We start from the raw sequence: 25635 nt of genomic DNA on the forward strand, positions 1-25635 counted from the left end.
CATTTAATGCACATGTAGTTGTGTAAATGTCCTGCACAAAAAGGACAGATTTAAAGGACAAATATTTCTATTTTAGTTCAGTTCTATAATTAAGTCACTGCTAAATGAAGTATGAACAATAATTGTGAAATATTATAAAATGAATAACCTGAAAGCCAGAGGAAGCTGATCATGTATCACGTGTAATATCCGTTTTATCATGTCACAAACTAAAAAGCATTAAAAAACTTCTACGTGTCACCTGTAAAACAATTAGTCTGTACATGGAAGAGAAAAACCTGAAAAACAAGTAACTCTATTGTCATAGTGTTTAAATAAATAAACGTGCCATAACTTGGAAAAGCTCACGTTTGTTTTTAAACAGGCTTCTCTGATTCTGAACAGCAGTTTGTACGATGCTTTTTCAGCAAATGCATGTTACATTCAGTTCACTGTGTCTGAGATTTAAAAAAAAAAATGAATAAAAAGTTGCTGGAGACTTCCAAATCATCTCTCATTATGAACATTCATTTCAAAGCGTCTTAAAAACACAGATGACACGTAACTCAAGCGTCAAGTTTTTAAAATCAAGTCCTGATTTTGTGTCAGAAGTCCACTGCCTTCAGTTTCTTCTCCTCCTGTTCGGTCAAAGGCTCCCGAGCCAGAATTTTGCCGTGCAGTCGGTGATGTTTCCCGATGCCCAGTTTGGGTAAACCTCGATTCAGGCCTTCCAGCAGAACACAGGACTTACACAGGGCCTGACTGGAGATGTAGCCACAGCGCGAGCACGTTCCCTGCACCGGCATCTTCACCCCATCCTTCACGGAGAGCGTCTCGCCGGAGTGGATGACGTCTATGATGGAGCTGGGACGGATGGACTCCAGGTCCTTGAGGAAGGCGCGAGCGTGTCCCCGGTAGGCGTTGGGCGAGTAGATGCACTCTGTGGAGAAGTAATCCAGCTTCTTGAAATAGGCATAGAGGACGATCTCTTTCTCGTAGGCGTATTTGAGGGGCTTGCAGCGTGGGATGGCACCCTCTCCGTCGCTGGCCGTGCTGATGGAGGTGCAGCGGCGGAGACGAGCGATGTCTCCACGCAGGACATTCATCAGCACCGTTTCTGCCACGTCGTCTGCATTGTGACCTGATCAATAAACACAACATCAGTCGGCCTTGAAAAATTCATTTCTTTCTATCATTTTTTTTTTTTTATGTATGGAGGACCAAACTTGCATAAATAAATGAATAAAAGGAAAAACAAAGATTAATTTAGTTAATTAATTAAAAATTTTTTCTGTATTTATTTTTAAAATTATTTTTAACTTTTTTTTTTTTTTCTTTGTATCTCTATTTGCATATTTATTTATTTATACACTTATTTATTTTTACTTTTCTGTGTGCAGCATGGAAATAAGGGAGCTGGTGCTTTCGGCATCATTGGTCGCAAAGCATCAGATCTGGTCTATTACATTCATTTTTAATTTTACAGGTTTGGTCATGCATAAAAGAGAAGTGTTAACTCTATTTAACTTTCTTTCTTTCTTCACAAGAATGATTTTTGGTCTATCCCTTCTATTGTAGTTCAGACTATTTGAGTGTTTCAGAATAATTTTAGATGAAACAGGAAAAACTACATATAAATGTATAAATCCTTATAAATTAGCCTCAATGTTTTGTAAGTGTAATCTAATATATTCATGATGATTTAGTCCTATTAAATAATATTTTTGATTTGGAAAAAAAAGGTTAATTTATGCATTCCCACATGAAACAATTTTTTTTATGTGATAATTTGCCTAAAATTTAAAGAAAGAAACACACAATTATATTTTTTGCATAAACTTTAATATTCATTTAGTTACATACTGTAATGTGTCACAATTTTATGTTTAGCAATGTTTCTCAGTGAAGGATAATTTTAGTAAAAATGCAAATACATGAAATGAAATATCAGGATTAAATAATCAGAAGACCTTGAAAGAATGGAAATACATCTCTATTTCCAAACATACATGCACATGTATTAAGGTTGAGATGCTATTTATTTCCATGCTTGATTAAACTAGTAAAAGCAGTGTAAGACACCGATCACTTGCCTGTGCAGATCTTGTCCACTTTCAGCATCATGGCTCCTCGGTCCAGCGCCTGCCTGCGAAACACACCGCAGAAAGTGCAGTTATTCTTCAGTCCCACCTGCTTCACGATGGCGTCCATGGTCCAGCCGTACAGCTCTTCATAAGACACGATCTTCAGCGGCAGCTCATACTGCTGCTGGTTCCTCTTCACCGTCTCCAGCGAATCATCTCTGTAACCCGTGATGCCCTCATCCACCGACAGCAGCAGAAGATTCAGGCCGTAATCGTAGCGTTCGTTCAGGACCTTCATCACATGAGCCAGGACAGTAGAGTCCTTTCCGCCCGAGGCACCGATGGCCACGGTCTCTCCACGGTTAAAGAGTCCGGCAGACACGATGGTTTGATGGATCTCCTCTTCAAATGCCCAGAAGAAGCAGTCCTTACAGAGAGAGTGTCCGGTCTTGGGCCGTTTGAGTACGGCACGTCTCTGGACGCAGTTACTGCACTGGACCGGCATGATGACGCACACAGGACACTGCACAGCATTTCAGAGAAATATCAGATATCAAAACACTAAACTAGACTGAACTCATGGAAATGCAGCTATATGTATAAAGACCAAATTTAACTCATTTATTTTATATTGTGTCATTAAATTTTTTCTACTCAACATAGTAGTATTAGATTGATTATTAAAAATAAAAAATAAAACAAATATATTAATTTAATTATTTTATTCTAATTATATATCTATTTAGTTAATCTCATTAATTAATTTAATTTATTTTGCTATATTTTTCACAAACCTCGTGCACCTTGTTGTGGACCCTAGTTTGAAAACACCTGCTTTAACCCTTTCAGGCACTTAGTATTATTTCCATCTCATTTCATAAATGTTCTTTAGATTGAAGGGAACATGACGGTCCTTCTGAAATACATATACACATACACACACACACACATATTTAATATTTATTTGAATGTCCTCTTAAAGTAACATGCTTCAGAATATAAATATATAACATTACTTAATGGCATTTCCCCATAACCGAAATCAAAGTTGTTGGTTTGAACTGTAAAAGTGCATTTCTATGTACCTGGACCCCTGGTGAAAACCTCAAAATGACCCTAAACCCGTGCACTGCTTACTGGTTTGTTACTCGCTTAACGAATGACTAAACTAATACCTGAAATACATTCAGTGCCTGAAAGGGTTAAAGAGTTTTCAGAAACTATAAATTAATATGTAAGTTCACAGTATTGAGAGAATCAGAATATTCCAGAATCATTTAAGAGAGTAACACATTAAAATGCATTGAGAATAGTACTTGATGTGTATGAAACTCATTTAACAAAATAATAATAATAATACAAACCTTTAAGTATTTCCTACGAAGAGTGATTCATTTAAAGAATAAGGACGACAGACGATGACGTGCTGACGAAACTAAAACGTTAAGCCGTTATGAAACAAAGAGTTGACGATTTAAAGATAAATAATAAAACTAGTACCCTGGTTTATAACACAATCCAGAACACCTCTGCTGTAGTACAAAACACGTTTCACGCACGTGACGTCACTAACGCTGCGTACGTCAAGAACGTCAGTCTGTTCCGTTTGACTCAGAGTTCTAGTGCCCTCTTTTGTCTTGGCGACAAAATATTTTATATCTGACCTTTTACGTCGAAAATACCATGAATATGAGGTAGCAAACGCATTGTATTTCAAGTGTACAATAAGCTTACGAGTGTAAATAAGGTTTTGGACCATGGGTAAATAGACAAATTGCTTTTTTTTTTAAAACAAGTGCAGAGTTGGGTTGACAGGTTCAAAGACATTGCCTTATACTTATGTAATAAACATAACCAAACTGTAATTACAAACAGAAATAATGTAGCTAACAAACTGCACATGAGGACATTTGTATTTAAAAAAGAAACCAGCAAACAACAATTACAGACATTAGGAATAACCTATTAACTTATAACTGTTGTTTTTTTTCCTGATTATGATATAAAGGTGATTTAAAAGGAATTTGCAGATGAAAAGATTAATTAATTATTTAAAAATATTTGTCACCAAAACCTGAGGCAACATCAATTGAAGTACCACTCATAGAGATCGTGAGCTTCTTTATATTGTCTGTGTCGTGCGGTATAGTCACACGCAGTGCAAATAGCCAGAATAAACTCTTGTGTCTGTAATATTAAATGAGGACTTGGAGTGAGATGTTTCCTCCAGTTAAAGTACTTGCGATATGCATCTTCATCCTTGTCCAGATAAAGCAGATATTTGGCTAGTGACTTTGCGTCTGGGAAGTCATTGACATGAATGAAGGACTCGGCGGGAACAAAGTTCTCATAGTTTCTTCTCGGAGGACCCAACACCACAGGGACGGTCCCCGCCGCGAGCGGCCCGTTGATCTTCTCAGTGATGTAGTCTTTGTGGATGGAGTTCTCAAAGGCAAGGTAAAACTTGCAGGAGGCCAGGGTTGGATAGTAGTCGTCGTAACTCAGAAACCTTGAATAAGCCTTTCCGAACAAAGTCACTTTGATGTATTTGCGGAGTTCCCTGTAAAAAACGTTCCTTGTTTCAACACCTGTTGAGGGATCATCGTTACTCACAATCCAACACACCAGTTTATCCTTTTTGGGAATGATGAAATCCTCATTAGGTTTCTTCCTGGTCATCAAGCGCATCCGTACAGGAATATCAGCATCCTGTCTGTAGCTGAGCGTGAGATTGAACAGGTTTTCCAGACCTGGAATCCTTTTGGTGTTGGTTGGTGATTCCAAATGCAACCAAAGCCACCTTTGGAACGGAGGACGAGGGGATGGAGGAAGGTTGGAGAGATCCCATTCGATGTTTCTATGATAAACGATGACGTTATCTGCATCGTTGTAGAGAGCTCTATCATCCGTCAATTGACAATTATCAATATTGTAAAACTTTTTGCAGTCGTTGAAAGCAAACCTATAATTTTCAGGCCAGGTCCATAAGAGAAGTATAGGTTTCTCCTCTGCTTTATCAGAAAGAGGGATGTTGCTCTTTGCACAGTTTTGTTTGGGTTTAGGAAATGGTAGTGGACAGTTAGAAGGCGAGAAACTGTAAAACATGATGCTCATAGAGATGACACATGCCAATGTCACTACTACAACCAAACGGCACAGCCATGAGCCTTTTATGCCTGACATCTTCTGATCTAAAAACAATAACAAAAGGGAAGAGATCAGACTCGAACACCAACGAGAATAAAAACACGATATTTTGTTATTAGCTAAATTTGACGTGTGTCATACAATTAGATAAGAGTTAAATAGTGCAACATGTCTGGAAACAAAGTAGGCTAGTAAATTAGTATAAGTAGTAAAAAAAAAAAAAGTAAATAAAATAAAAAACAATCCTCACCGCTTTTAAGAGCCATTTATTAAAATATAATGTTGAAGTTGTTTGTTGCGTATATTGACTACGTGTTCAGTCAGTGCCAGAGGATTGCACTATATCTATGACGAAAGACGGAAGTTTAAAAAGTATCAGATCGGAAATTACTCTGAAAATACACTGGAAAGTCAGCGCTTGCGACCTCATGATAAGAGTTCAGACACACCCGTTTGCGCGTGAGCGGAGCGAGTTCGAATCCCGGTTCGGGTTTCCTCCCGATCTCGTCCGAGCTCTATTTGAATTAAGGCCAAAATGTCCAAACTTTGGAGGAAATCAGCAGATACATTCCCTTCACTAGGTTAAACTGTCTGTCAGCAGCACGTCACAGAGTTTCAGTTTCAGTTCAACAGATGTCAGATGTTCCAATTTCTCGCTTGACAAAGATTCTTCCAAAACTTTAGGTGCGACTCTCTTGTAGTCATTCTGCTGCTTGTCCGTTCCAGACAACATAATTCCGATTGTCTTACTCGTGGACTGAATAGACCCATGGATCCACACTATGTATATCCTTAGGATACTCCACAGACAGTCAGACAAATCCTGTCGGCAAACACACAGTAACTCTAAGCAGCCAGACAAATGATAGTCTGGGAACAATACACAATGCCTAACGCAAGCACGCAGGAGAAAGCAGGAAATACAGATACACTGTACACAAATAATTCTTCTTCTTCTTTTGATTTAATGGTGGGCAAACCAACTCTAAAGGTGCATACCGCCACCTGGAGTGTGAAAAGAATGACTAAACCATCTTATGTCCTATACTATAACCTACTATTATTAATAAATCTCATAACTATATTTATTTGCTTTCCTGAATTTGGACTGTCATTTAATAAGCTGGTTATAGTAAATTCATGACATCCTGTTTTATGTTTCCCTATAATGTGTAAAGTATGATTTAGATTTGAATGTCCTGTTCGTAAATGTGTGAAAATAACTTGTTAAGTTGTGAATTATTTTGCTTAATAGTGTTAATAGTGTCGACCTGTATGACATCCCAACTGTCTGCCATTTCCTATTGAATGCTTCTAAAATAAACAGTTTTCCTTCTGGTTCTTTCATTATAATAGATTCATAAAAGTGACTTGTTTTTGCAGTCAGTTGGAAAGTTTAGTAGCTGCCATATAGTATAGTGACTAAAAGTGATGTTCAGCCTAGGAAATCTGACATATTAGCCTTTAATTAAAATAATATGATTTTTGTAAGCATATTGCACAGTTGCTTAGAATCAATTGTTTTATTTGTGATAATAATGCAATGAAATATGCCAACAGGCTAATGCGTTTAGTAATGTGAGAGTACTAACGAAATACTAATAACTGATTATGTTGTAATTATGTTTTAATCAATGTCAGTGTTGGCAATTTAGTGATTTTGTTCTTTACTTCCTTGCCCATTTTGAAACTTTTTTTCAAAGGCCAAGCTATTTTTTTTTAACAAACCTCTTCTAGATTCCAAGACTCTCCCACTGATCTTATTTATATAAATCAGTCAACTGGCCGTTATGATGTAATCTAGTAACATTTTAATGACTGTTTTAGCTACTTTCAATTGAACACTGGTCAGAGTTGTTTCCCCCTTGGATTTTCAGGGTTTAAGTGAAATGAGGGGTCATAAAAAAATAAAAAATGAAAAAACTCCACACATTACTTTTGGCCACTGTTGTGTCTGGTGGGGTTACCACGAACATATCCAGGTGAGCAGATCATTCTCTCAGTATTTGATTGCTCTAGTCTTTATCCACTCATCGTCATCATCCACCAATCAGAACACACTTGACTCAAATGATTCATGATCTCATATCGAACTCCCGAACAGACTCAAATGATTCGCGGACCCCGAACTGACTCAAATGATTCGCGAACCCGCGACGAACTCCCGAACTGACTCAAATGATTCGCGATCCCATAACTGACTCAAATGATTCACGAACCCGCTACGAACTCCCGAACTCACTCAAATGTTTCGCGAACCCGCTTCGAAATTCCCAAAATGACTCAAATGATTCGCGATCCCGCTCCGAACTCCCGAACTGACTCAAATGATTCGCGAACCCGCTCTGAATTCTCGAACTGATTCAAATGATCCGAAGCCGGAAATGACTCAAACTTCCAAAATGACTCAAATGATTTGCAAACCTGCTTTGAACTCCCAAACTGACTCAAATGAATCACGCTCTGAATCCCGAACTGACTCAAATGATTCACAATCTTAAGTTCCCATCCAAATCAAATGAAAACGCCAGCGCTACTATTGGCTTAGTTCTCTAATTTCATTACATTTACTGAAATTAAGGTACGAAAAGTATGTGTTAACAAATAAAATATGAATATTTCCATTCCAAACTGCTTTCCACGTCGAAACATCCACGAACAGGTGAGCAGATCACTCTCTCTCTATTTGATCGCTCTAGTCTTTATCCACTCATCATCATCATCCTGCCTCCAAATGGGGTGCCCGCTAGTGACAAAAAAAAAAAAAAAGAAATAGAAAAAAAAGAAGCTAAATTCTACAGTATATTATGGAAATCCTATTGATTTTATTATTTATTTTAAATATAAATATAAATAAATATTATTAAATATTATTTTAACTTGAATAAAGTTACTTGTAAACATATGCAGTAATAAAGCAAATTTTTTATTAATTTAGTTTTTTGTCATCCCTGTATATATCCATTAAGTTAAATTTGAGAATAAATATATATATATATATCTAACTGATTACTCTCATGCATTAACAAGTAACGTGTCACCAGACAATTATTATTATGGAACATTCTGTGCATATTGTCATTTGGTGCAATCTTGTGGTCACTGTCACAAAATAAACTGATACAAAATATGCAGATCACCATGATAGTGTTAACTGTTTGATAGCAAGTTGCTATCACAAGCAAGGTGTCTTGTGGTGTGTCTTTAATGTGACTAGGGAAGAATGAGTCGTCTCTATGATGGCGACATATCTTTGATTGTTTTGTCCTTTTTTTGTTGTTGTTTTATTTACAGTGGATTCTAATCTTCAAAATGACCTTGTTGTATGATTTATGTCTTTTGAGTTCACCCTTCAGATTAGACTATAGAACTGTAGTATTGTTTAGGATTCAAAATGTTATTTGCTTTAATTTATATCATTATGTCCTTTTTGAGCAAGCATCTTATTCATATATTAGACCAATTTGTCAAGTCTGCCTAGGAAAAGCAATTATTATACCAGCAAACTCAAAATTGGATAAAAAATAAAACTAGGCTATAAATACTTGGATTATTATATTATTATATAGCCTAGTGTTTATTTACTTATAGACAGTCAAAAAGACAAATTATTCAATATTTTATTTATAACAAGGTTTTATTTATTTATAAAATAATAACACACCACAGATCCTGAAGAAACAACAAAAACACAGTGACAGAAATGTTAGAAATAGTGCATGGATATGTCACGTGATTAAGGAATGACTTGAACCCAAAGACTTGTCAGACAAGAGGTGATTTAATCACAGACTGAAGACCCAGGTAAAAAATGAATTCGTGATACCAAATCAAACTCCCGAACTGACTCAAATGATTCGCGAACCCGCTTTGAACTCCCGAACTGACTCAAATGATTCGCGATCCCCAAACTGACTCAAATGATTCGCGAACCCGCTTTGAACTCCCGAACTCACTCAAATGATTCGCGATCTCCAAACTGACTCAAATGATTCGCGAACCCGCTTTGAACTCCCGAACTGACTCAAATGATTCGCGATCCCCAAACTGATTCAAATGATTCGCGAACCCGCCATGAACTCCCGAACAGACTGAAATGATTCGCGAACCCGCTCCGAACTCCCGAACTGATTCAAATGATTTGCGATCCCCAAACTGACTCAAATGACTCGCGAACCCGCTCCGAACTACCGAACTCAGTCAAATGATTCGTAATCCCGTATCGAACTCCCGAACTGACTCAAATGATTCGCAAACCCGCTCCGAACTCCCGAAATGATTCAAATGATTCCTGAACCAAAAATATTTTTCTAGCCCACAATATGTAATTACTACTTTTATTTCATCAGTTAGAGCATTGATTTGTAGAGTGGAAGTTATAAAAGTGTTTTCTTGATCAGTAACAAAAATAATTGAGTATCTTGATGATCAAATTTGTATTGTTTTATCCACTACATAACATTATCATAACTCCAATACTTCATATCTTCATTGGAAAGTGTGTGTCTCCTCCTCTTTACTGCCATCTTGTTCCTCATAACTAGGTTGGGAGACCTTTCCAGCGCTCTTAAATAATTTATTAATACATTTTTTGTAATTTTTTTGTTGTTTCCCTGAGCGGATTAATACATCTGGCCCCTATTCTCTTGCAGATAACAGCAGCACACATGCATGTTTGATTGAAATAATCAAAGAGATTCTCACTGCATCAGTAACTGCAGTTACTGCCATTAAATAAAGCAGCTTGGAGCATAACATCGTTGTTTCTCTGTCCATCCAACTGACTTTACAGTCCAGCACAATTCAACCCACAAAACACACAACAGAAAATTGACTGTTAGGTTTTACAGTATTTTGCTGTTTTTTTTATTTTATTTATTTCTTGATTTTATGGTATAATAATTGCTGCTGCATAATTAATACATGCTGCAGTGCATGCTGGGAGTTTTGTACCATTCTGGCCTCCAGCATATATTGCAGCATTAAACTTTTGTTTGGTTAATAATCACCATTGTTGAGATCCATGTCCTGATTCCTGATATTTGTAAGTGTCTATATAGTGCTCTAGATTTTCAGAAAACTTTGCCATATCATAAAGTCATATAACTATTATAAATGACATCATAACACTAATTATAAACCACTCCATATCATTTGAGATTAGCCTCTGGAAAAGATCAGTAAATCAAGCCACTAGATGCTGATCACACCACCGTCAATAATTAACCAAAACCACATAATACATTTTTTCTTGGCATTTCCTGCTATAACAAATGTGCTTTACAAAAACACTCATTGCAGCCAGAGAAAAACTTATATTAAAGAGTCAAGGGTCAAGAGACCAACTAAAGCAAACCCTGTTTGCAATAATGGTGAGGTTGAACAAAACATTTGCACTAAAACATCTAAACCTCTGTTAATTCTCAATTTTGGTAGATACCTGTACATGACATGTCCTTGGCATGATAAAACTGTTTGAGTTTCCCGGTAAACCGGTTTATCATTACTCAATGATTGGAATGTCCTGGTGGGAATTAACTTATCCTCACAGAAGCTGATATACGAATATACAGTCTCGGTTCATCCAGATCAGAGGCTGCAGCTTCAAAAACACTCCAATGAACCAGAGCAGTCGAAGCAGGCTTTTAAACCCCGCTCTGCTTCATTTGTCCATCTTTTTACAGTCCTTATTTCAGGTTCAGCTGATGGATGATTTCAGATGATTGGGCAAAAGATTGACTGACAAATGCAACCTGCATGTGGTCAAGAGGAGCCGAGTCAGATCATGCTCATGAATGCAATAGGATATACAAATATATTAAGATATTGATAAAGAAATTCATGAATTTATGGGGGAGCTACAAACACGAAACCTTAAGTGTCTCACATTAGGCAGTGTCCCACTTAAGTACAATTCATCTGATTTAAATGTGAAGGAAAGCTAGGAAAAGAGGGAAAACTCCAACAAAACACAATAATTATTGACAATTTTAATGGACAGCAGCTATTTACACTTAGTGAAATGCTATTTAGCTACACTAAGTGCTAAATGGCTATAGATTATATTTGCACTATGTTAAAATGTTATTACTTATTGCAAATAGTGGCAATTATCTGCACCTCAGTATTGTAGTAGCCTACATTGTAAAACGGTATGCAATATTAACTTATTGAGTGTACATTTTTATTTTAATTAAAATTAATAAATTGATGCCACTTTATTTGGGACAATAAAGCCCTAAACCTATCCTAACCCTACTCGATACTCTATTTTCAACTCTTTGATTATATTCTTCATTTTGATTGAAAATAAATGCTTTTCTGATGTGATTTGAAATTTGAAAAGAAAAATAAGTTCACCAAAAGGCAGATATGAACCCAGGTCGATCTGGTCAAAATAAACATCACACTTTACCATCTGTGCAAACGGTGCTGACAATTATTGCCTCTCTTTTTAGTGCTGACTTCAGCCAACAAGGTGATTTTAATAACGTGTTTGCTGAGAACCAACAACAGGTCGAGAACTGCTGAACTACTGAATCATTTAAGACTGGTTCATTTGAAAGGGTTTTGACATATGATCTGTTCTTCTCATGTTTCCTTCTTTAAACCACTACAGAATTCAATACACCGTTTCTCGTAATATCCAGTATTATCATATCGCCTAAGGCGAGCCTAAGTCTGTTTTACACTGTGTAATGAAAAGAACCTTACACTATAAAACAAACCAATAAAAGTTTTAAAGCAGATGGCCAGTTTAACCAGCTGAATTATACACACTTTCTCCATTCATATCCAAATCAACTCATTCTTCCATAACATTAACAAAGCAAACACACTGTCACTCGTAAAACAACGACACGTAGGCTACTAACAACAGGTAGCATTATACAGTGTTTTAAATTCTTCTTCTTTTTTTCAGGAATGTCACATACTGTTTAGAATTAGATAAGTTAATTAGTTATAAGTTGGTTATAAGCAAATAAGTTTAACAGCTTTGAAATGGCATGTAGGAGCACATTAGTAGTAGTCAAATGAGGTATGAAGATAATTGATTTAATATGATAGAGACCCATTTTCCAACAGCTTAGAGTAAGATCTTAACTGACTGGTACTCCATTAGTCTGGTAGTTATGGTTCAGTTATATCGTTTAAGATAGAAGTGTTAAAGCTATAAGGTCCAGTTGAAGAGTCAAGACATGAGAACGTGTGCTGAATGAAATATGCATGTGGAAATATGATCAGAGATGTCATGTGTGTCTGTTTTTGTTGTTGTTTTTTTCAGATGCCTTTTATTTAAAAAAAATAAAAAAATAATCTTTTTTTAAACATAACCAGTTCCTTTTCATTCTTCTCTTTAGATAAGAACATGTCAAGCTCGAGCATAAAAGGAATTTTGGATTACTATCTGTCCAACTTCTTTACCAAAATTCCTTACTGATGCAATTCAGAAGGTGCACCTGTGTCATTAATACTAGATCAATATTAGTTGTCGGATGCAATGCAGATGATGTGTTTATTTATTGTAAGTCTGTCAGTTAGGATCTGTCTTACCTTTCTCCCTGTCCTGATTCAACCTGGGACACACACATACACACACACACACACACACACACACACACAAACAAATAAAATAGGGAAAATATTTTGCTGTTTAAAAGTATTTGTGATAAAGCTATATTTGGGTTACCTACAGTATAATAGTATTGCTTTAAACGAACGTCACACCAGGAACAAGGTCAGACTTGTAGCTTTGCTTCATTGCTATTTAATGTTGTATTCTTCATTTATTCATTCATTCAATCTTTATTTTTACAGGCAAGTCATTAAGAACATGTTCTTATTTACAATGGCAGCCTGAAAAGTGGAATGACCACTTAAGGAAAGGGAAGTAGGGCTAAAATAAATACAGAACATTAGAAACACAGGTTAGCATTTACATAAATACATATCACAACATCAAACGTCATCAATCTATTTACTGTAAAAAAAACAAACAAAAAAAAACTTATAATTATGTAGAGAAGCAACTGCATTTGTCCGTGAACAAGTATGATATACTAGTTTTGAAGGAAGAAATTGTAATTAGTTTATCTAGTTTGACAATGTTTTGCAGAGCATTCCAATCGCAGATTGTAAAGATGTTAGACCAAACGCAGAATTAGTTTCGGGAATGAATTCCTTGAAATGCATTAATATTTGAAGAACATGATTGATCTTCTCACGTCATGAGTGCACTACAAGCGCCACCTGCTGGCCAAATCTTTCTCTGCATATTTATACAGTAATTGTCTTCTATTTGACTTATGTTTTAGACAATATTTATTATTAAGATGCAGTGCTTTAACCAGGATACGTGCTGCTTGTAAATGGTGAATTTTAATAAACTGGTTCGTGTGTGTTTAGATCAGAGGATTAACTGCGGAAGGTTTTGTCTCATGGTGATATTTGCATGCTGAGTTGTGATTGGTCCAAGCCGTGCACGTCTCAGACCGCACTTCCTCCAGGTGTGGCAAGCCACAAAACAACCCGGTTTTTCTGTCTTTAGTTAAACTACGGAATTATGCTTTAAAGAAACTCTCTTCCATGTTTCTGTCCGTTTAGAGTAATCATCAGATACCGGCTTTTTAATGGGAGACCAAAAAGCAGATTTTATTTCTTTAATCAGGTAAGGAAGTCAATTAAGTACTTTGTTTAAAAAAAGAGAAGTAATTTGAATATATGTTTTACCAGACTAAAATGGTCAAATTTGATATTTTATTACAAGACAATGATTTAATTTCACTTCTGTGACTTTTTTTGTCCCACACTAAAGTGTGAATTGATTCTACAGAGTGTTTCTTTTTATTCTTGTTTGTAAATGTTTTTCAATTATTCTTTTTAGATCAAAAATGTCAAACACAAATGGCCCATCGCTGTTTCGTCTGGGTGTAATAGTGACGATGGCAGGAGTCATCTCTCTGGGGGTTATGTTTTTCTGGTTCTCATCTCCAAACAAATGCCCACCTCCAGTTTTTAGACCACACCAATATTCACAAATCAGTTCTCTTTCTGATAAAGCAGAGCAGAAACCTATACTTCTGTTATGGGTTTGGCCTGAAAATTATAGGTTCGATTTCAGTGTCTGCAAAAAGTTTTACAATATTGATAATTGTCAATTGACGGATGACAGAGCGCTCTACAGCAGTGCGGATAACGTCATCGTTTATCATAGAAACATCCAATGGGATCTCTCCAACCTTCCTCCATCTCCTCGTCCTCCGTTCCAAAGGTGGCTTTGGTTGCATTTGGAATCACCAACCAACACCAAAAGGATTCCAGGTCTGGAAAACCTGTTCAATCTCACGCTCAGCTACAGACAGGATGCTGATATTCCTGTACGGATGCGCTTGATGACCAGGAAGAAACCTAATGAGGATTTCATCATTCCCAAAAAGGATAAACTGGTGTGTTGGATTGTGAGTAACAATGATCCCTCAACAGGTGTTGACACAAGGAACGTTTTTTACAGAGAACTCAGCAAATACATCAAAGTGACTTTGTTCGGAAAGGCTTATTCAGGGTTTCTGAGTTACGACGACTACTATCCAACCCTGGCCTCCTGCAAGTTTTACCTTGCCTTTGAGAACTCCATCCACAAAGACTACATCACTGAGAAGATCAACGGGCCGCTCGCGGCGGGGACCGTCCCTGTGGTGTTGGGTCCTCCGAGAAGAAACTATGAGAACTTTGTTCCCGCCGAGTCCTTCATTCATGTCAATGACTTCCCAGACGCAAAGTCACTAGCTGAATATCTGCTTTATCTGGACAAGAATGAAGATGCATATCGCAAGTACTTTAACTGGAGGAAACATCTCACTCCAAGTCCTCATTTAATTTTACAGACACAAGAGTTTATTCTGGCTATTTGCACTGCGTGTGACTATACCGCACGACACAGACAATATAAAGAAGCTCACGATCTCTATGAGTGGTACTTCAATTGATGTCAATGTCTTAAAATCACCTGAAATCAGATATTTATAAATGAACTGTGACTTTTTATACAAGATTTAATAACAATTTTGGTGAAAGTATTTTGCTTACTAATCATTGCTTGTGAATGATCTAATAATTAAGTGATGATGCTGGTACTTGAAGAAATGTATGTACATAATTATATGCTGGTTTGTGTCATGATAACACTCGTTTTCTCAGCACAAGCCAGTAATCAACGCACATGAACTTTGGCTGACTCAAAATGAATTATAAGTACATTTTAAGTATATATATATTACTATTATCAAGTAAAATGCGGATAGAAAATAACATAACATAACTTGTCAGAGCTAGAACTGCACCCAACATGAAAACCATCCGTCTGTTTTCCTCCCTATATAATTCAGAATACATAAAAATAACAACGTTATCTGATGCAAATTATTGTTTTATACTTACATTTTACATTTAGCACCAAAACAACTTACAAATGATGTCAATAGAAGCAACCAAAAGCAACAAAAGAACAAGAATATGTTAGTGTCATGACAATTAAACCAACCACTCCTCCTTTTGTCCTCCTTTTACATTCCGACATATTCTGAAGTGTTTCCAAAGCTTTCTTGTCAATAGAAACTTCATTGAAAGATTTGGCTTTTAACCAACAAATTACTAATTGTTTGACCGAAAGAAAAGATTGAACTGACAAGACTGGACTCGAACGAGAGGCTTTACACTTCAATGTTTTACTAAGTTGAATACCATCATAAAGAAGCATAAAAACACTTTAACTAGCCGCTTTCAAACTATTGTTAACTAACCACAGTAGTAATCAAACTGACCCTTGTACACTGTAGACACTTTAACCAACCCTTAAACCGAGCCATACCACCAAACCTTTACAGGTTAGACAAGTCATTTTCAATAATAATAACAATAACAAAAAACAACGTTTAATGTCTGTCATACTTATTTTATGAGGTGAGGAGCATTAGCAGCATATGTTTTTGAGCTTCTGAGTCCCTGAGCTTGATATATATTCCTAACGGTTAACATGCCACTTATTTTGTATAATTTATTTATTTTTGTTATTATGAAGCCAAAATGTTACTTGATACCAGAAATGACCCATTAATGTTCATGCATGGTGAGTCAAGCAAACCAGACTCAATCTATAGTAATGCACACATAATGCACACATGCACCCTGATTTAAAGACTGGCATGCATTCACAGATCCAAGTGCGCTATACTTTTATATGCATGTGCAATGACTATAATACATGTAAATATTAATAAGAGTTACTCTTCCCATCCAGTTCATTAAATACAAGAATTAAATGTGTACAAAATGCTGTTCTCCTTGAATTTGAATATTACAATTTTACAATTTTTATTACAAATTTAATAATTTAATATATTTTACACCACCACACCATGTATTTATTGATTGATTTCGGTGAGGTGAGGTGTGTTAGATTTGGTTTTAACCACATCTCCATCCTCATGACATGCTGGCTTTGTGTTAATGACGGGAAAACCCGCAGACCTTGATGGACTAGTTCAGGTGTGTGCCTACATTTATTTTCTTTGGCAGTTTTATATTTATGAAGATGACGAATTGTTGTATGAATGAGCTGTTTGTAAGGATCCACCCGCCTGCCCGAAAAGAAAAATCCAGCGGCCTGGTTCGAAGGTTTAATGCATATTCTGTCTTCTACATGAATTGATCGGGATTTAGTTTAAACAGCTAAGGAGACAAACAGATTTAACAATGAACAAAATGCATAGCAAAGCACTCAGGTGTTTTAGAGAATAAACAACTATACAGTGCGTATAATGTATAACTGACTTCAGCATATAAAATACAATCCACACTATGGGCTTTTAGTGACCTGGACCATGTGACCGGTTTTGTTTTGTGGCATTGCATTTGCATTCACGAGGAGTTCATTTCATAAGGAAATCATTTCAATCCTTGCACTGTGCTGTGATGTGATGCAATGTGGCGACTATCTGAGAGAGAGAGCTGGAGGTATACAGTAAATGTATGCATTCTGGGTGACAGACAAAAGCTTCTGGTTTTGGTTTTCTTTGTGGTCACATTTATCAGATGTAAAAGGTCCACAGTCTTTTTTATCCTTAGTGTTGAAAATGAATTTGGTGTTTGACAAGCACAGTCCAGTGCAGTAAACGTCTAGAAATGATAAAGCGAGTGTTGATTGAGTGAGTGCAATGTTTCGGTGACGTTTGAGCTGATTCATCTGTTGTTGTGCAACTGTGTCATTCATGTCTTTCTCTGTCTAATGTCTCAAGTTTCCATGTACGTGTCTGTGTCCTCATGATGGCCAGACCGAGTGCAGATTTACCAGACTTTGAAGTCAGACAAATGTCAACCACACAACCAACAGATTGTTTGCAGTTGAATGGGAAAGAGTGACCAGCTACTACAGTACATTCAGAAGAATGAAAACCACAACATACGTTTAAATACATTTATTTCCTTTTCTAAGTGAATGGCTCCTTTAACTTCTCCGTGGTTCAGTGATATGTAAAAAAAGACAAGAAGGGAACACAAGGCACAATGGTAAGTATCAGTTCACTGTATGACATCATTGGGTTGAGCTTGACATCATTTAATACTACTATTAAATAGTTAATTGTGAGACACAATGTACAGTATGCATGGTAGTATAATTATGTTTGTATTAAAGTTATTATATCTGAGAAATGGTAGGCTTGGCGTTTCAGGTTATGAGTGGCCTGGCCATGATAGTGGTTATTCAGGTTTATGGGAAAGTACACAAATAAGATGGGTTTGTCTCGCTGTCGCTTATCAACATAACTGACTGCACAAACCAGTTTGTCCAGAATAGATTTAGTGGACTATCAAACAGTAAGATTAAAATGGTTTTCTTCTTCTTCTTCTTTAAAAAATCAAACAAGCAAAAAAGTGTTTTGAAAAATGGGGACATGGGTTATGTCCTCATAAGTCACCCTCTCCTTGTAATACCTGTGTCATACCCATGACATTATACAGAATTGTGTCCTGATATGTCACAAAAACATGCCCACACTTGTTGTTTATACCAAAAACAAGCAAAAAATGGCAGTTCAGTAAAACCTAAATACAGTTATATTCAGGATATAATTTATAAAAAAATACTGCAGTGTGTGCTTGACATTGTGTTTTTGTCGATTTTTTTATCATTTTGTATTGTGCATGATGCCCATAGTATTTATTTATTTCTTTAACAATGCATAGTAGGTCTACTTATCTGCAGATTCATGTGTATTCAGAAACTGGATCTGTGGTCAGCTGTGCCTTTCCCAGAACAACACATTTCATTTAGCAGTATAACAAGTACTGTTTATGTAATGACATTAGAAGACTTTATCTATTAATTGCAAATGTCTTCATTTTTGTGATCTCAGTCCTAGCAGGCTGGATCTGGATCTGGATGACTTGCTCTTCAGGTTTTCTACATGTCCTAAGGTTCGAGCAAACTTTGCATGAAGATCCAGGAGCAATTCATCTCTCTGAATTTTCTTCATAAAATCTTCTGTTACTGTCCTGGAGATGGCGCTGTTGATCTGTGCATGACTGTCTCAACGCCTCTGATGGAGGTGGAAATACCAAAGTGGTTTCAGGTAGATTCCAGGTTTTACTTCCTGACAGAATTTTGGACGGTGAATGCAATATTTTTTTTAGTGCGACATGTACTGATCAGCCAGAAATTGATTTGCTTTCTGGATGCGTTTTAGAGGAAAGCATGGCTGGTGTTGTTGCAGACAGGTGAGCAATTATGCAGAACATAGGCGTGCATCTTCTGCGTCATTCTGGTGACCCGAAAGCCCACAAAACCCACGGCAGCGATCACTAAGAGACCCTATTAACCAGTCATCACACACCTGCAGCTGGGCATGCTAGAGATAATTAGACCATTCTGCATACTGTGACAACTTCTGCTGAAACTCATCCCTAAAACGTGCTCATTATGTATGTGTGGCATCCTTTGGGTACGCCAAAGCGCCGGTCTAATTGTCACATCAATTTATACCGTTTTCGAGGTAATGTGAATGTTAACAGAAGGACACAGTAAAACGTTAAAAAGCAATGCTTCAGCTGGTGTGTCAGCTATTTCACAAACAGGCCTGAAACCGTTGCCTTTGTCATTCCACACAAGATGTGGTTAATAATCGTTATTCAAGTTCCTTGTTTCATTTTTTCTACCTTGCTGAATATGTCTTTGTTCGTTATATTTTATCTAAAGGAAAGTCAGAGAATCTGGAAATGAAGAAACAACCATCTGCAGGTAAACTTGATGCAAGATGCAGAAGGATTATAATAATAAAGTATTATACGTAAAAGCAAATGGAAAACTTAAAAGTACAATATAGACTAGAAATGAATAATAATAATAATAAAGGAATGCATTGTACTGTATATTATGTAAAAGGTCCTGAGGGGGATTCATCAGTTTTGCAAAATCAGCTGCATCCTAATAAATATAAAAATAAAGTAATGCATATACTTTGAATGCATATGAATGAAAGTAAAGAGATTTGGTCAGGGTTTTGTTACTTAAATAGCAGATAAATAGATCTATGAGTGTAATAGCTGGTAGATAGACAGATGCATGAATGAAAGTCGGATATGTTAGTAGTAGTAGTATTGCAGACATGTGTATTTTTCAGCACAGACTTATTTTGCAGGGGATCATTTTAGAGACCACTGTCAAGCCAGAAATCTCATGCCATGCGTTGTATTTGGTCTGTAAACACCCTTTTGCTGTTGTCTGTTGATGCCCTCGCTCATGTTAGATTTGAATAATAAATGAATCCTAAAGTGATTGTTTGGCAACTGGGGTGCTGATGAAGGAGCGGCGAGAGGAAGTGACCTTTGTGCATTTCCTGCGTCTCAGGGGGCTGCGCTGAGATGTGCTGCTTACTCAGTAGTCAAACCTTTATATCCAAGTGTTTTGTGCTGACAAAGGGCAAATGGGATTCTATTTTACAGCAAACGATGCAAGATTGCACTATTGCGCTTCAAATAAATGCCAGGTCTGAATAAATAACAAACGGTGGGTTTCCTTGTCGTCAACCGCTTTACTTTGCACACAATCATAGATACGGTACAACTGTAAGTGATCCGAGTTCGTTTGCAGCTTTTCTTATTGTATTTCTGACTCATCTGAGGAGGAAACTAGCGGTCTGGTTGGTCAGTCCCACTAGTTAATGCTTTAATTAAAATTTATTAGCAATACATTTGTTACAGTACTTAGTTACAGTATTGTTTGTTACGGTATGTCTATTAAATAATGTTAACATAAAGCTTTCTATTGTAATGTATTAGTAAATGCAAAAATGAATAACTAAGGCTAATAAATAATTTAGAAGTGTTTTTCATTCTTCATGTGAGCTAATGTTGAACCTTATTGTAAAGTGTTAGCGTTAGCGTTATTTTCGTGAAGAATAAAAGGCGTCTCTTTTTCACAAGATGACTTTTCTGAATGTATTAACTAACCCATTAACTATCTGTGATTTCTGTCAACACACTATCTGGTTTACAGGTCTGAATTATTATTAGAGTAAATTTGCGGTCGTGTCAAACATACAACGTTTCCTTGATATATATTTTTAAATTCACACAAGAATGAGGTCTAGGTTGGTCAAAAATACCAAAGAAGTCAAAGTTCCCCAATGCAAATCAATAGCGAATAGTAATATTGATGCTTTTCAAGCCTTCCTAATTAGGTCCCAGGGGTACGGAGATCTTCTCCTCACGCTGTGCCATTGCTAAAGCTGGTATTAGCATCAGAACTGATACCCTCCGACCGACACAGTATAGGAAAGGCTTCCGACGTGTATAGGTGTTATGAGATGTAAAAACGTGCCGACAGGAAATCAATGTACTCCCCTGCTGATACACGGGCCGCCATCGTTCCAGCTGCCTCGAACACAGCCGGCCGAGCTCACATCGCTCCTCACACTCCTCACACCAGCGCCGTGGCAGATGGCGACCGGGAGCAGAGGGGAATACTGCTACCGAACACAAGCGGCCAAGGAGCCAGGCCTCCCCCATCCATTCTCCCTTGGGTGGGGTTTTGAGAAGACCCTCCACCATCCAGGACCCAGGCCACTACAGATGGGCTTTTATACTGTATATGGACCACAGTATTCAGTCGAGTCAAGAGGGAATGCAATGCCCAAATCTATGCTAATAGCGTTTACTGACAATTGCTGATTTTGGCAGCTCGGAGATACGTAACCGGCTGCATTTTGAATTCTTGTGTGTGTGTGTGTGATTCAACGGGAATCGATATCCTTCCACCGCGCTCTCTCTCCAAGCGGTCAGGTTTCTTTGTGAACTTTGACAGCTCTTGAAAACTCCTGCAAATGATTATCAACGGCTGTGTGTTTGCAGGAGGTTTGATACGAGGGGGTGAGTGAAGTCCAGTATCATAACATCGGGTTGAAAGGCAGGTCAAGGTGGAACGAGTGGGCCGACCTCAGCAGTTTACGAGATGGAAATACTTCAAGGGGCATAAACTTTAGATGCCCGTTCCCTTTAGGGCTAACAAACAAGCAGTCATGGGCCGCGATGCAGATGGCACGCAGCCTCCCGCTGTTTTGTGTTTCCATTTTGTGTTTCATCGCCGTAATGCATCGGGCGACGGAGAGGTAATGACCCTCAAACCGCTAACAGGTCTTTCTGTCAAACAGATTACTGTCAGCTCTCATTGATTTGTGTTGCCTTTAAAACCGGCCCGTTTCTCTTCTCGCTAACGGATCGGATCTATAATTGGGGCCGGGCTTAAATGATTCAGATGAGGTGCTTGTCTCGGTCCTGGCTTCCCTCGTCAGTTTCGCCCCCCTTTTTCATTTGCAATTCAGCAGACTTGCTAAAACCACGGGGTGCCCCGTTCCCGTCACCCCTGACTCAATGAGTCAAAGCCCCGTCCTGCACAAAGACATAGTCAATCTGTGCAACAAATCACCCAAAATGAGCCATTGGTCTCTCTCAGAAGAGCAGTTATGAACCCGGAATGGAACCTAAGACTCTTCCAAATGTAGTAAATGCCTGATATCTGCTCTAATTGGATAGAAAAATGAAGCCACATATTCATATTTGCTTATTTGTTGCTCCAAATGAGTCTATAGAAAATCCCTAATAGCACACTTCACAAACAGACTGCTGAAGGGGGAGCAGAAAAGAGATTTACTTTTAAATTCGGATTCGATTGCTACATTTTTTAATCGACCGGTAGTCAAATCTTCATTTCTGAATTTGATTGAGCCTGGTGAAAGCATTTTAAAGACAAATATTTCAACTTTTTCAGTAGTCTTATAAGATCATTGCAAATCACACTGTGTTACATGGACATGGAAGTTTCTACTGAAGAATGAAATGCCATCAGCGTGTGCTAGTGGTAAACAAAAAGTGTAGTTGTACTTTTTATTTGTGTAGAAAAAAAGTGGAAGGGATAAAAACTTGAGGTAAGCAGTTTTAAGTTTTAACGCTGTCGTGTTGAGTTCGTATTTTTATTAGCTGGTCAGTGGGTCGTAGCAGAAAACACACGATCATGTTGAATTCGTGACACTGTCAGAAAACTATTATACGCTATTTTGATCACAAGACCGTGATAACAGCCATCTTTGATACTGTATGACATCAGACCACAGATTAGGAGCCACAATCATAGAAATCCCCAAGATTGTTTCACGATGCAAGTCTTCCATCTAAGACAGACAAATATTATGTATCCCGGGCTTAAAAGCAATAAAACATTTTCTTTTTAAGCAGAGTTTCACTGTAAAACACTCTCATATCTCCTCCGACAAGCACCAACAAATGCTGGTATTTCTGGTGGACAAAGGGAGTAGGACATGGCCATAAACCAGCTTTTTGGTCTCTGTGTCCTCCACACTGGTTTCTGTGTGTGTGTGTGAATAAACACAATCTCAGTTTGTGTTTACAGCACATCTCCATGTGTGAAAGAGTCTGGTCTCCCCTCACAGAAGTGCAGGGCTGTGGTGGAAAGCTTTGCCCTCCAGTGGTTATAAAACATGCAGACCCCTCGGCCAAACCTGGCCTCCCTTCAGACCCATGAATAATAGCACAAAGTGAAGCTACTAAATCATTCAAATCACTGCAGCGTGTCTGTCCAGTTAGCGCTTCTCCCAGAAACGCTTGATCAACGGCAGAGAAGAGAGCCTTAAGAAATCATATTTACCAACACTAGTAAGATAACCACTGGTTTAAGTATCCAGACATCTATCAGGAAGATATTGGTGTTTCGAGACACTAAATTGGTCGTTTGAGAAGGAAATGGGCGAAGGTCACTCGACAAAAGTCGACTGGAGCTCGCAGTAACAGAGGAACAGGAGCGGTTGAGCTAAGCTCGCTAGAACGTGATGATTTATTTACATTCTGAGACAATATGAATAATGTATCTGTGAAAAGGAACATGAATTTCTTTAGTACTAATTGTGGCGAAGGCTGGGCGCTCGGTGGACGGGAGGGGGACTGGAGGACCCCCAAGATCAGAGGGGCGAGAGCCTCAAAGACGCCTGTCCTGCAGCCACCGCCATCGACTTGCAAATCAGCAGAAGGAGGCTAATTAGCGGCAAGCTAATGAAACCGACATTCAGGGCATCGCTGCAGAAGAAAAAAAGGACACGGAGAAGAATCAGGGATCCCTTTCTCAGCGATATATCGCTGGCACCATTTGAAGTTGATTTCAGAGCACATCAATATGTGAACAAAGTTGAGGAGAGCGAGCGAGCGAGAGAGAGATACAGTATGAAATTAGCATTCATTTGAAGAATGGAGACTGTTATTTACTGGCTTGCTTTTGGAGCATTTGCCACTCTGGGGAACGACTTTTCTATGGCGTCTTAACACCGCATGCAGAATTCACAACTATGGTAGACTTGGGATGTAATGGCAACTTCTTGAAATCTCTTTTTCTCTCTCTCTTTTGCTCTGTAATGCAAGCACTCTCCGTCGCTGGTGTTTTTTTAATGTTGGACGGTGTCAGTATGTTTGTCGCTGTGTGATCTACGATCTGTCGTGACACAACTTGGACTCTGTGTGGCCTGCATGCGTATAGAAAAACTGGTCGACCAAAACTGCATTGGCTTCTTCTCACGTCTGGTATCTTTTGAAGACATCGTATTGCTGTTGTTAACACTGAAAGCCTACGGCGTCGACGTGGTTTCTGAGTGTGTGTGTGTGTGTGTGTTTGAACATCAGTCAGTTCATATAGGGTCACCGCCTCAGGAAGACACAACAAATGTGCTCACTAACATCTCACAGTCCTACACAGAGACAATATCACCAATGTACATAAAGTCTGTCAACTTGGTATATTGTGAGTGTTTAATGTCTCATTATACACTGCTGTTCAAAAGATTTTATTTAGCAAGGATGCATAAAAATGATCGAAAGTGACTAAAAAAAAATATTGGTTACCACAAACATGAAGCAGGACAACTATTTTTAACACTGGTGATAAAAAAGAAATGTTTCTTGAGCAGCAAATCAGCATATTACAATGATTTCTGAATATCATGTGACACTGAAGACTGGAACAGTTATGCTAAAATTGAAGCTTTGATCACAGGAATAAATTACATTTTAAAATATATTCATATTGAAAAGAGTTCTTGTAAATTGTAATAATATTTCACATTTTTACTGTATTTTCAGTTGAATAAATGCAGCCTTGGTGAGCACAAGAGTGTATAATGTTTCAAATACATATGTGTAAAACCTTATCAACAAACGTTGGAATGGTTGTGTGTAAACTGTGATTTTGCTTTACTGTGGTAGATATGTTTGCATGCGCAGGACTGTGAAAGTAAAATATTTCCCAGACTTATCAGGACAAGTCATGGTGACATGTTTTTTTTTTTTTTTTTTTATGTTTGAGCAATGTTTGAACTTAATGCATTAGTATAAAAGGTAACTGATATGATCAGTACACCAGATATACACCAACTTCCTGAAACTATAATCATGCAAATAGTACGCCAACAACCCTCTCCAAAAAACTTCCATATAGCATAACAGATTCTGAAAAAAACATTTTAAAATCATCAGGCAATCAAAAAGTACATTATTTTCTTTGCAGGCACACATTGCTAGTCTTGAGTTAAACTAAAAAAGTTTGTTTTGGTAATCTGAACATCTACTTCCGCTCTGGTATGGCGTTCGTTCTCTGATTACATCAGTTTAAAGGCTATAGGGCAGAATCTCCTTAAACACACCTCTCCAACCGTTATAGTCCGCTGTGAGCAAGAGGTGGAGAAATAAACCCCAGAATCTATTTAATATTCCATTTCAGATAGAAATACCTCGCAATACTGAAATAAAGGAAGGAAATTTGTTGCTTAGCACTTTTTTCATTTTGCATGTTTCAGGTTTTAAATACTTCTGTCAG

The 25635-nt window shown here is 37.6% G+C and overlaps 3 protein-coding genes across 5 annotated transcripts; 1 reads left to right on the forward strand and 2 right to left on the reverse strand.

Moving 5' to 3' along the window:
• Positions 1-176: 176 nt before the first annotated feature.
• LOC113052736 (cytoplasmic tRNA 2-thiolation protein 1-like) lies at positions 177-3771 on the reverse strand. Of its 2 annotated transcripts, XM_026217161.1 has the most exons (4): positions 3428-3771; positions 2858-2979; positions 2073-2586; positions 177-1120 (listed from the first exon to the last, which is right to left on the reverse strand). In XM_026217161.1, the coding sequence occupies exons 3-4, from the start codon at positions 2566-2568 to the stop codon at positions 585-587; spliced, it is 1032 nt and encodes a 343-aa protein (XP_026072946.1). In that variant the 5' UTR covers positions 2569-2586; positions 2858-2979; positions 3428-3771; the 3' UTR covers positions 177-584. The 2 variants fall into 2 exon arrangements, with proteins under 2 accessions (XP_026072946.1, XP_026072944.1); XM_026217159.1 differs by lacking the exon at positions 2858-2979.
• A 140-nt stretch (positions 3772-3911) lies between these two features.
• On the reverse strand, positions 3912-6152 carry LOC113052735 (alpha-(1,3)-fucosyltransferase 9-like). Of its 2 annotated transcripts, none has more exons than XM_026217158.1 (2): positions 5660-6152; positions 3912-5254 (listed from the first exon to the last, which is right to left on the reverse strand). In XM_026217158.1, the coding sequence occupies exon 2, from the start codon at positions 5244-5246 to the stop codon at positions 4149-4151; it is 1098 nt and encodes a 365-aa protein (XP_026072943.1). In that variant the 5' UTR covers positions 5247-5254; positions 5660-6152; the 3' UTR covers positions 3912-4148. The 2 variants fall into 2 exon arrangements, with proteins under 2 accessions (XP_026072943.1, XP_026072942.1); XM_026217157.1 differs by having other exon boundaries at positions 5461-6152.
• Positions 6153-13727: 7575 nt separating this feature from the next.
• Positions 13728-16530, forward strand: LOC113052738 (alpha-(1,3)-fucosyltransferase 9-like). Its single transcript, XM_026217162.1, has 2 exons — positions 13728-13878; positions 14095-16530. The coding sequence occupies exons 1-2, from the start codon at positions 13841-13843 to the stop codon at positions 15194-15196; spliced, it is 1140 nt and encodes a 379-aa protein (XP_026072947.1). The 5' UTR covers positions 13728-13840; the 3' UTR covers positions 15197-16530.
• Positions 16531-25635: the final 9105 nt, after the last annotated feature.

The sequence above is a fragment of the Carassius auratus genome, chromosome 33 (genome assembly GCF_003368295.1).
Source record: "Carassius auratus strain Wakin chromosome 33, ASM336829v1, whole genome shotgun sequence".
Taxonomy (NCBI): domain Eukaryota; kingdom Metazoa; phylum Chordata; class Actinopteri; order Cypriniformes; family Cyprinidae; genus Carassius; species Carassius auratus.

What these genes read in the sequence shown, in the direction of transcription:
- LOC113052738 (XM_026217162.1), top strand. Translation starts at nt 13,841, where the DNA reads ATGGGAGACCAAAAAGCAGATTTTATTTCTTTAATCAG. An exon ending in GATTTTATTTCTTTAATCAG is followed by an intron (nt 13,879 to 14,094) that starts GTAAGGAAGTCA and finishes TATTCTTTTTAG; the next exon opens with ATCAAAAATGTCAAACACAA.
- LOC113052736 (XM_026217159.1), bottom strand. Translation starts at nt 2,568, where the DNA reads ATGCCGGTCCAGTGCAGTAACTGCGTCCAGAGACGTGCCGTACTCAAA. An exon ending in AGTGGACAAGATCTGCACAG is followed by an intron (nt 1,121 to 2,072) that starts GCAAGTGATCGG and finishes TTTATTGATCAG; the next exon opens with GTCACAATGCAGACGACGTG.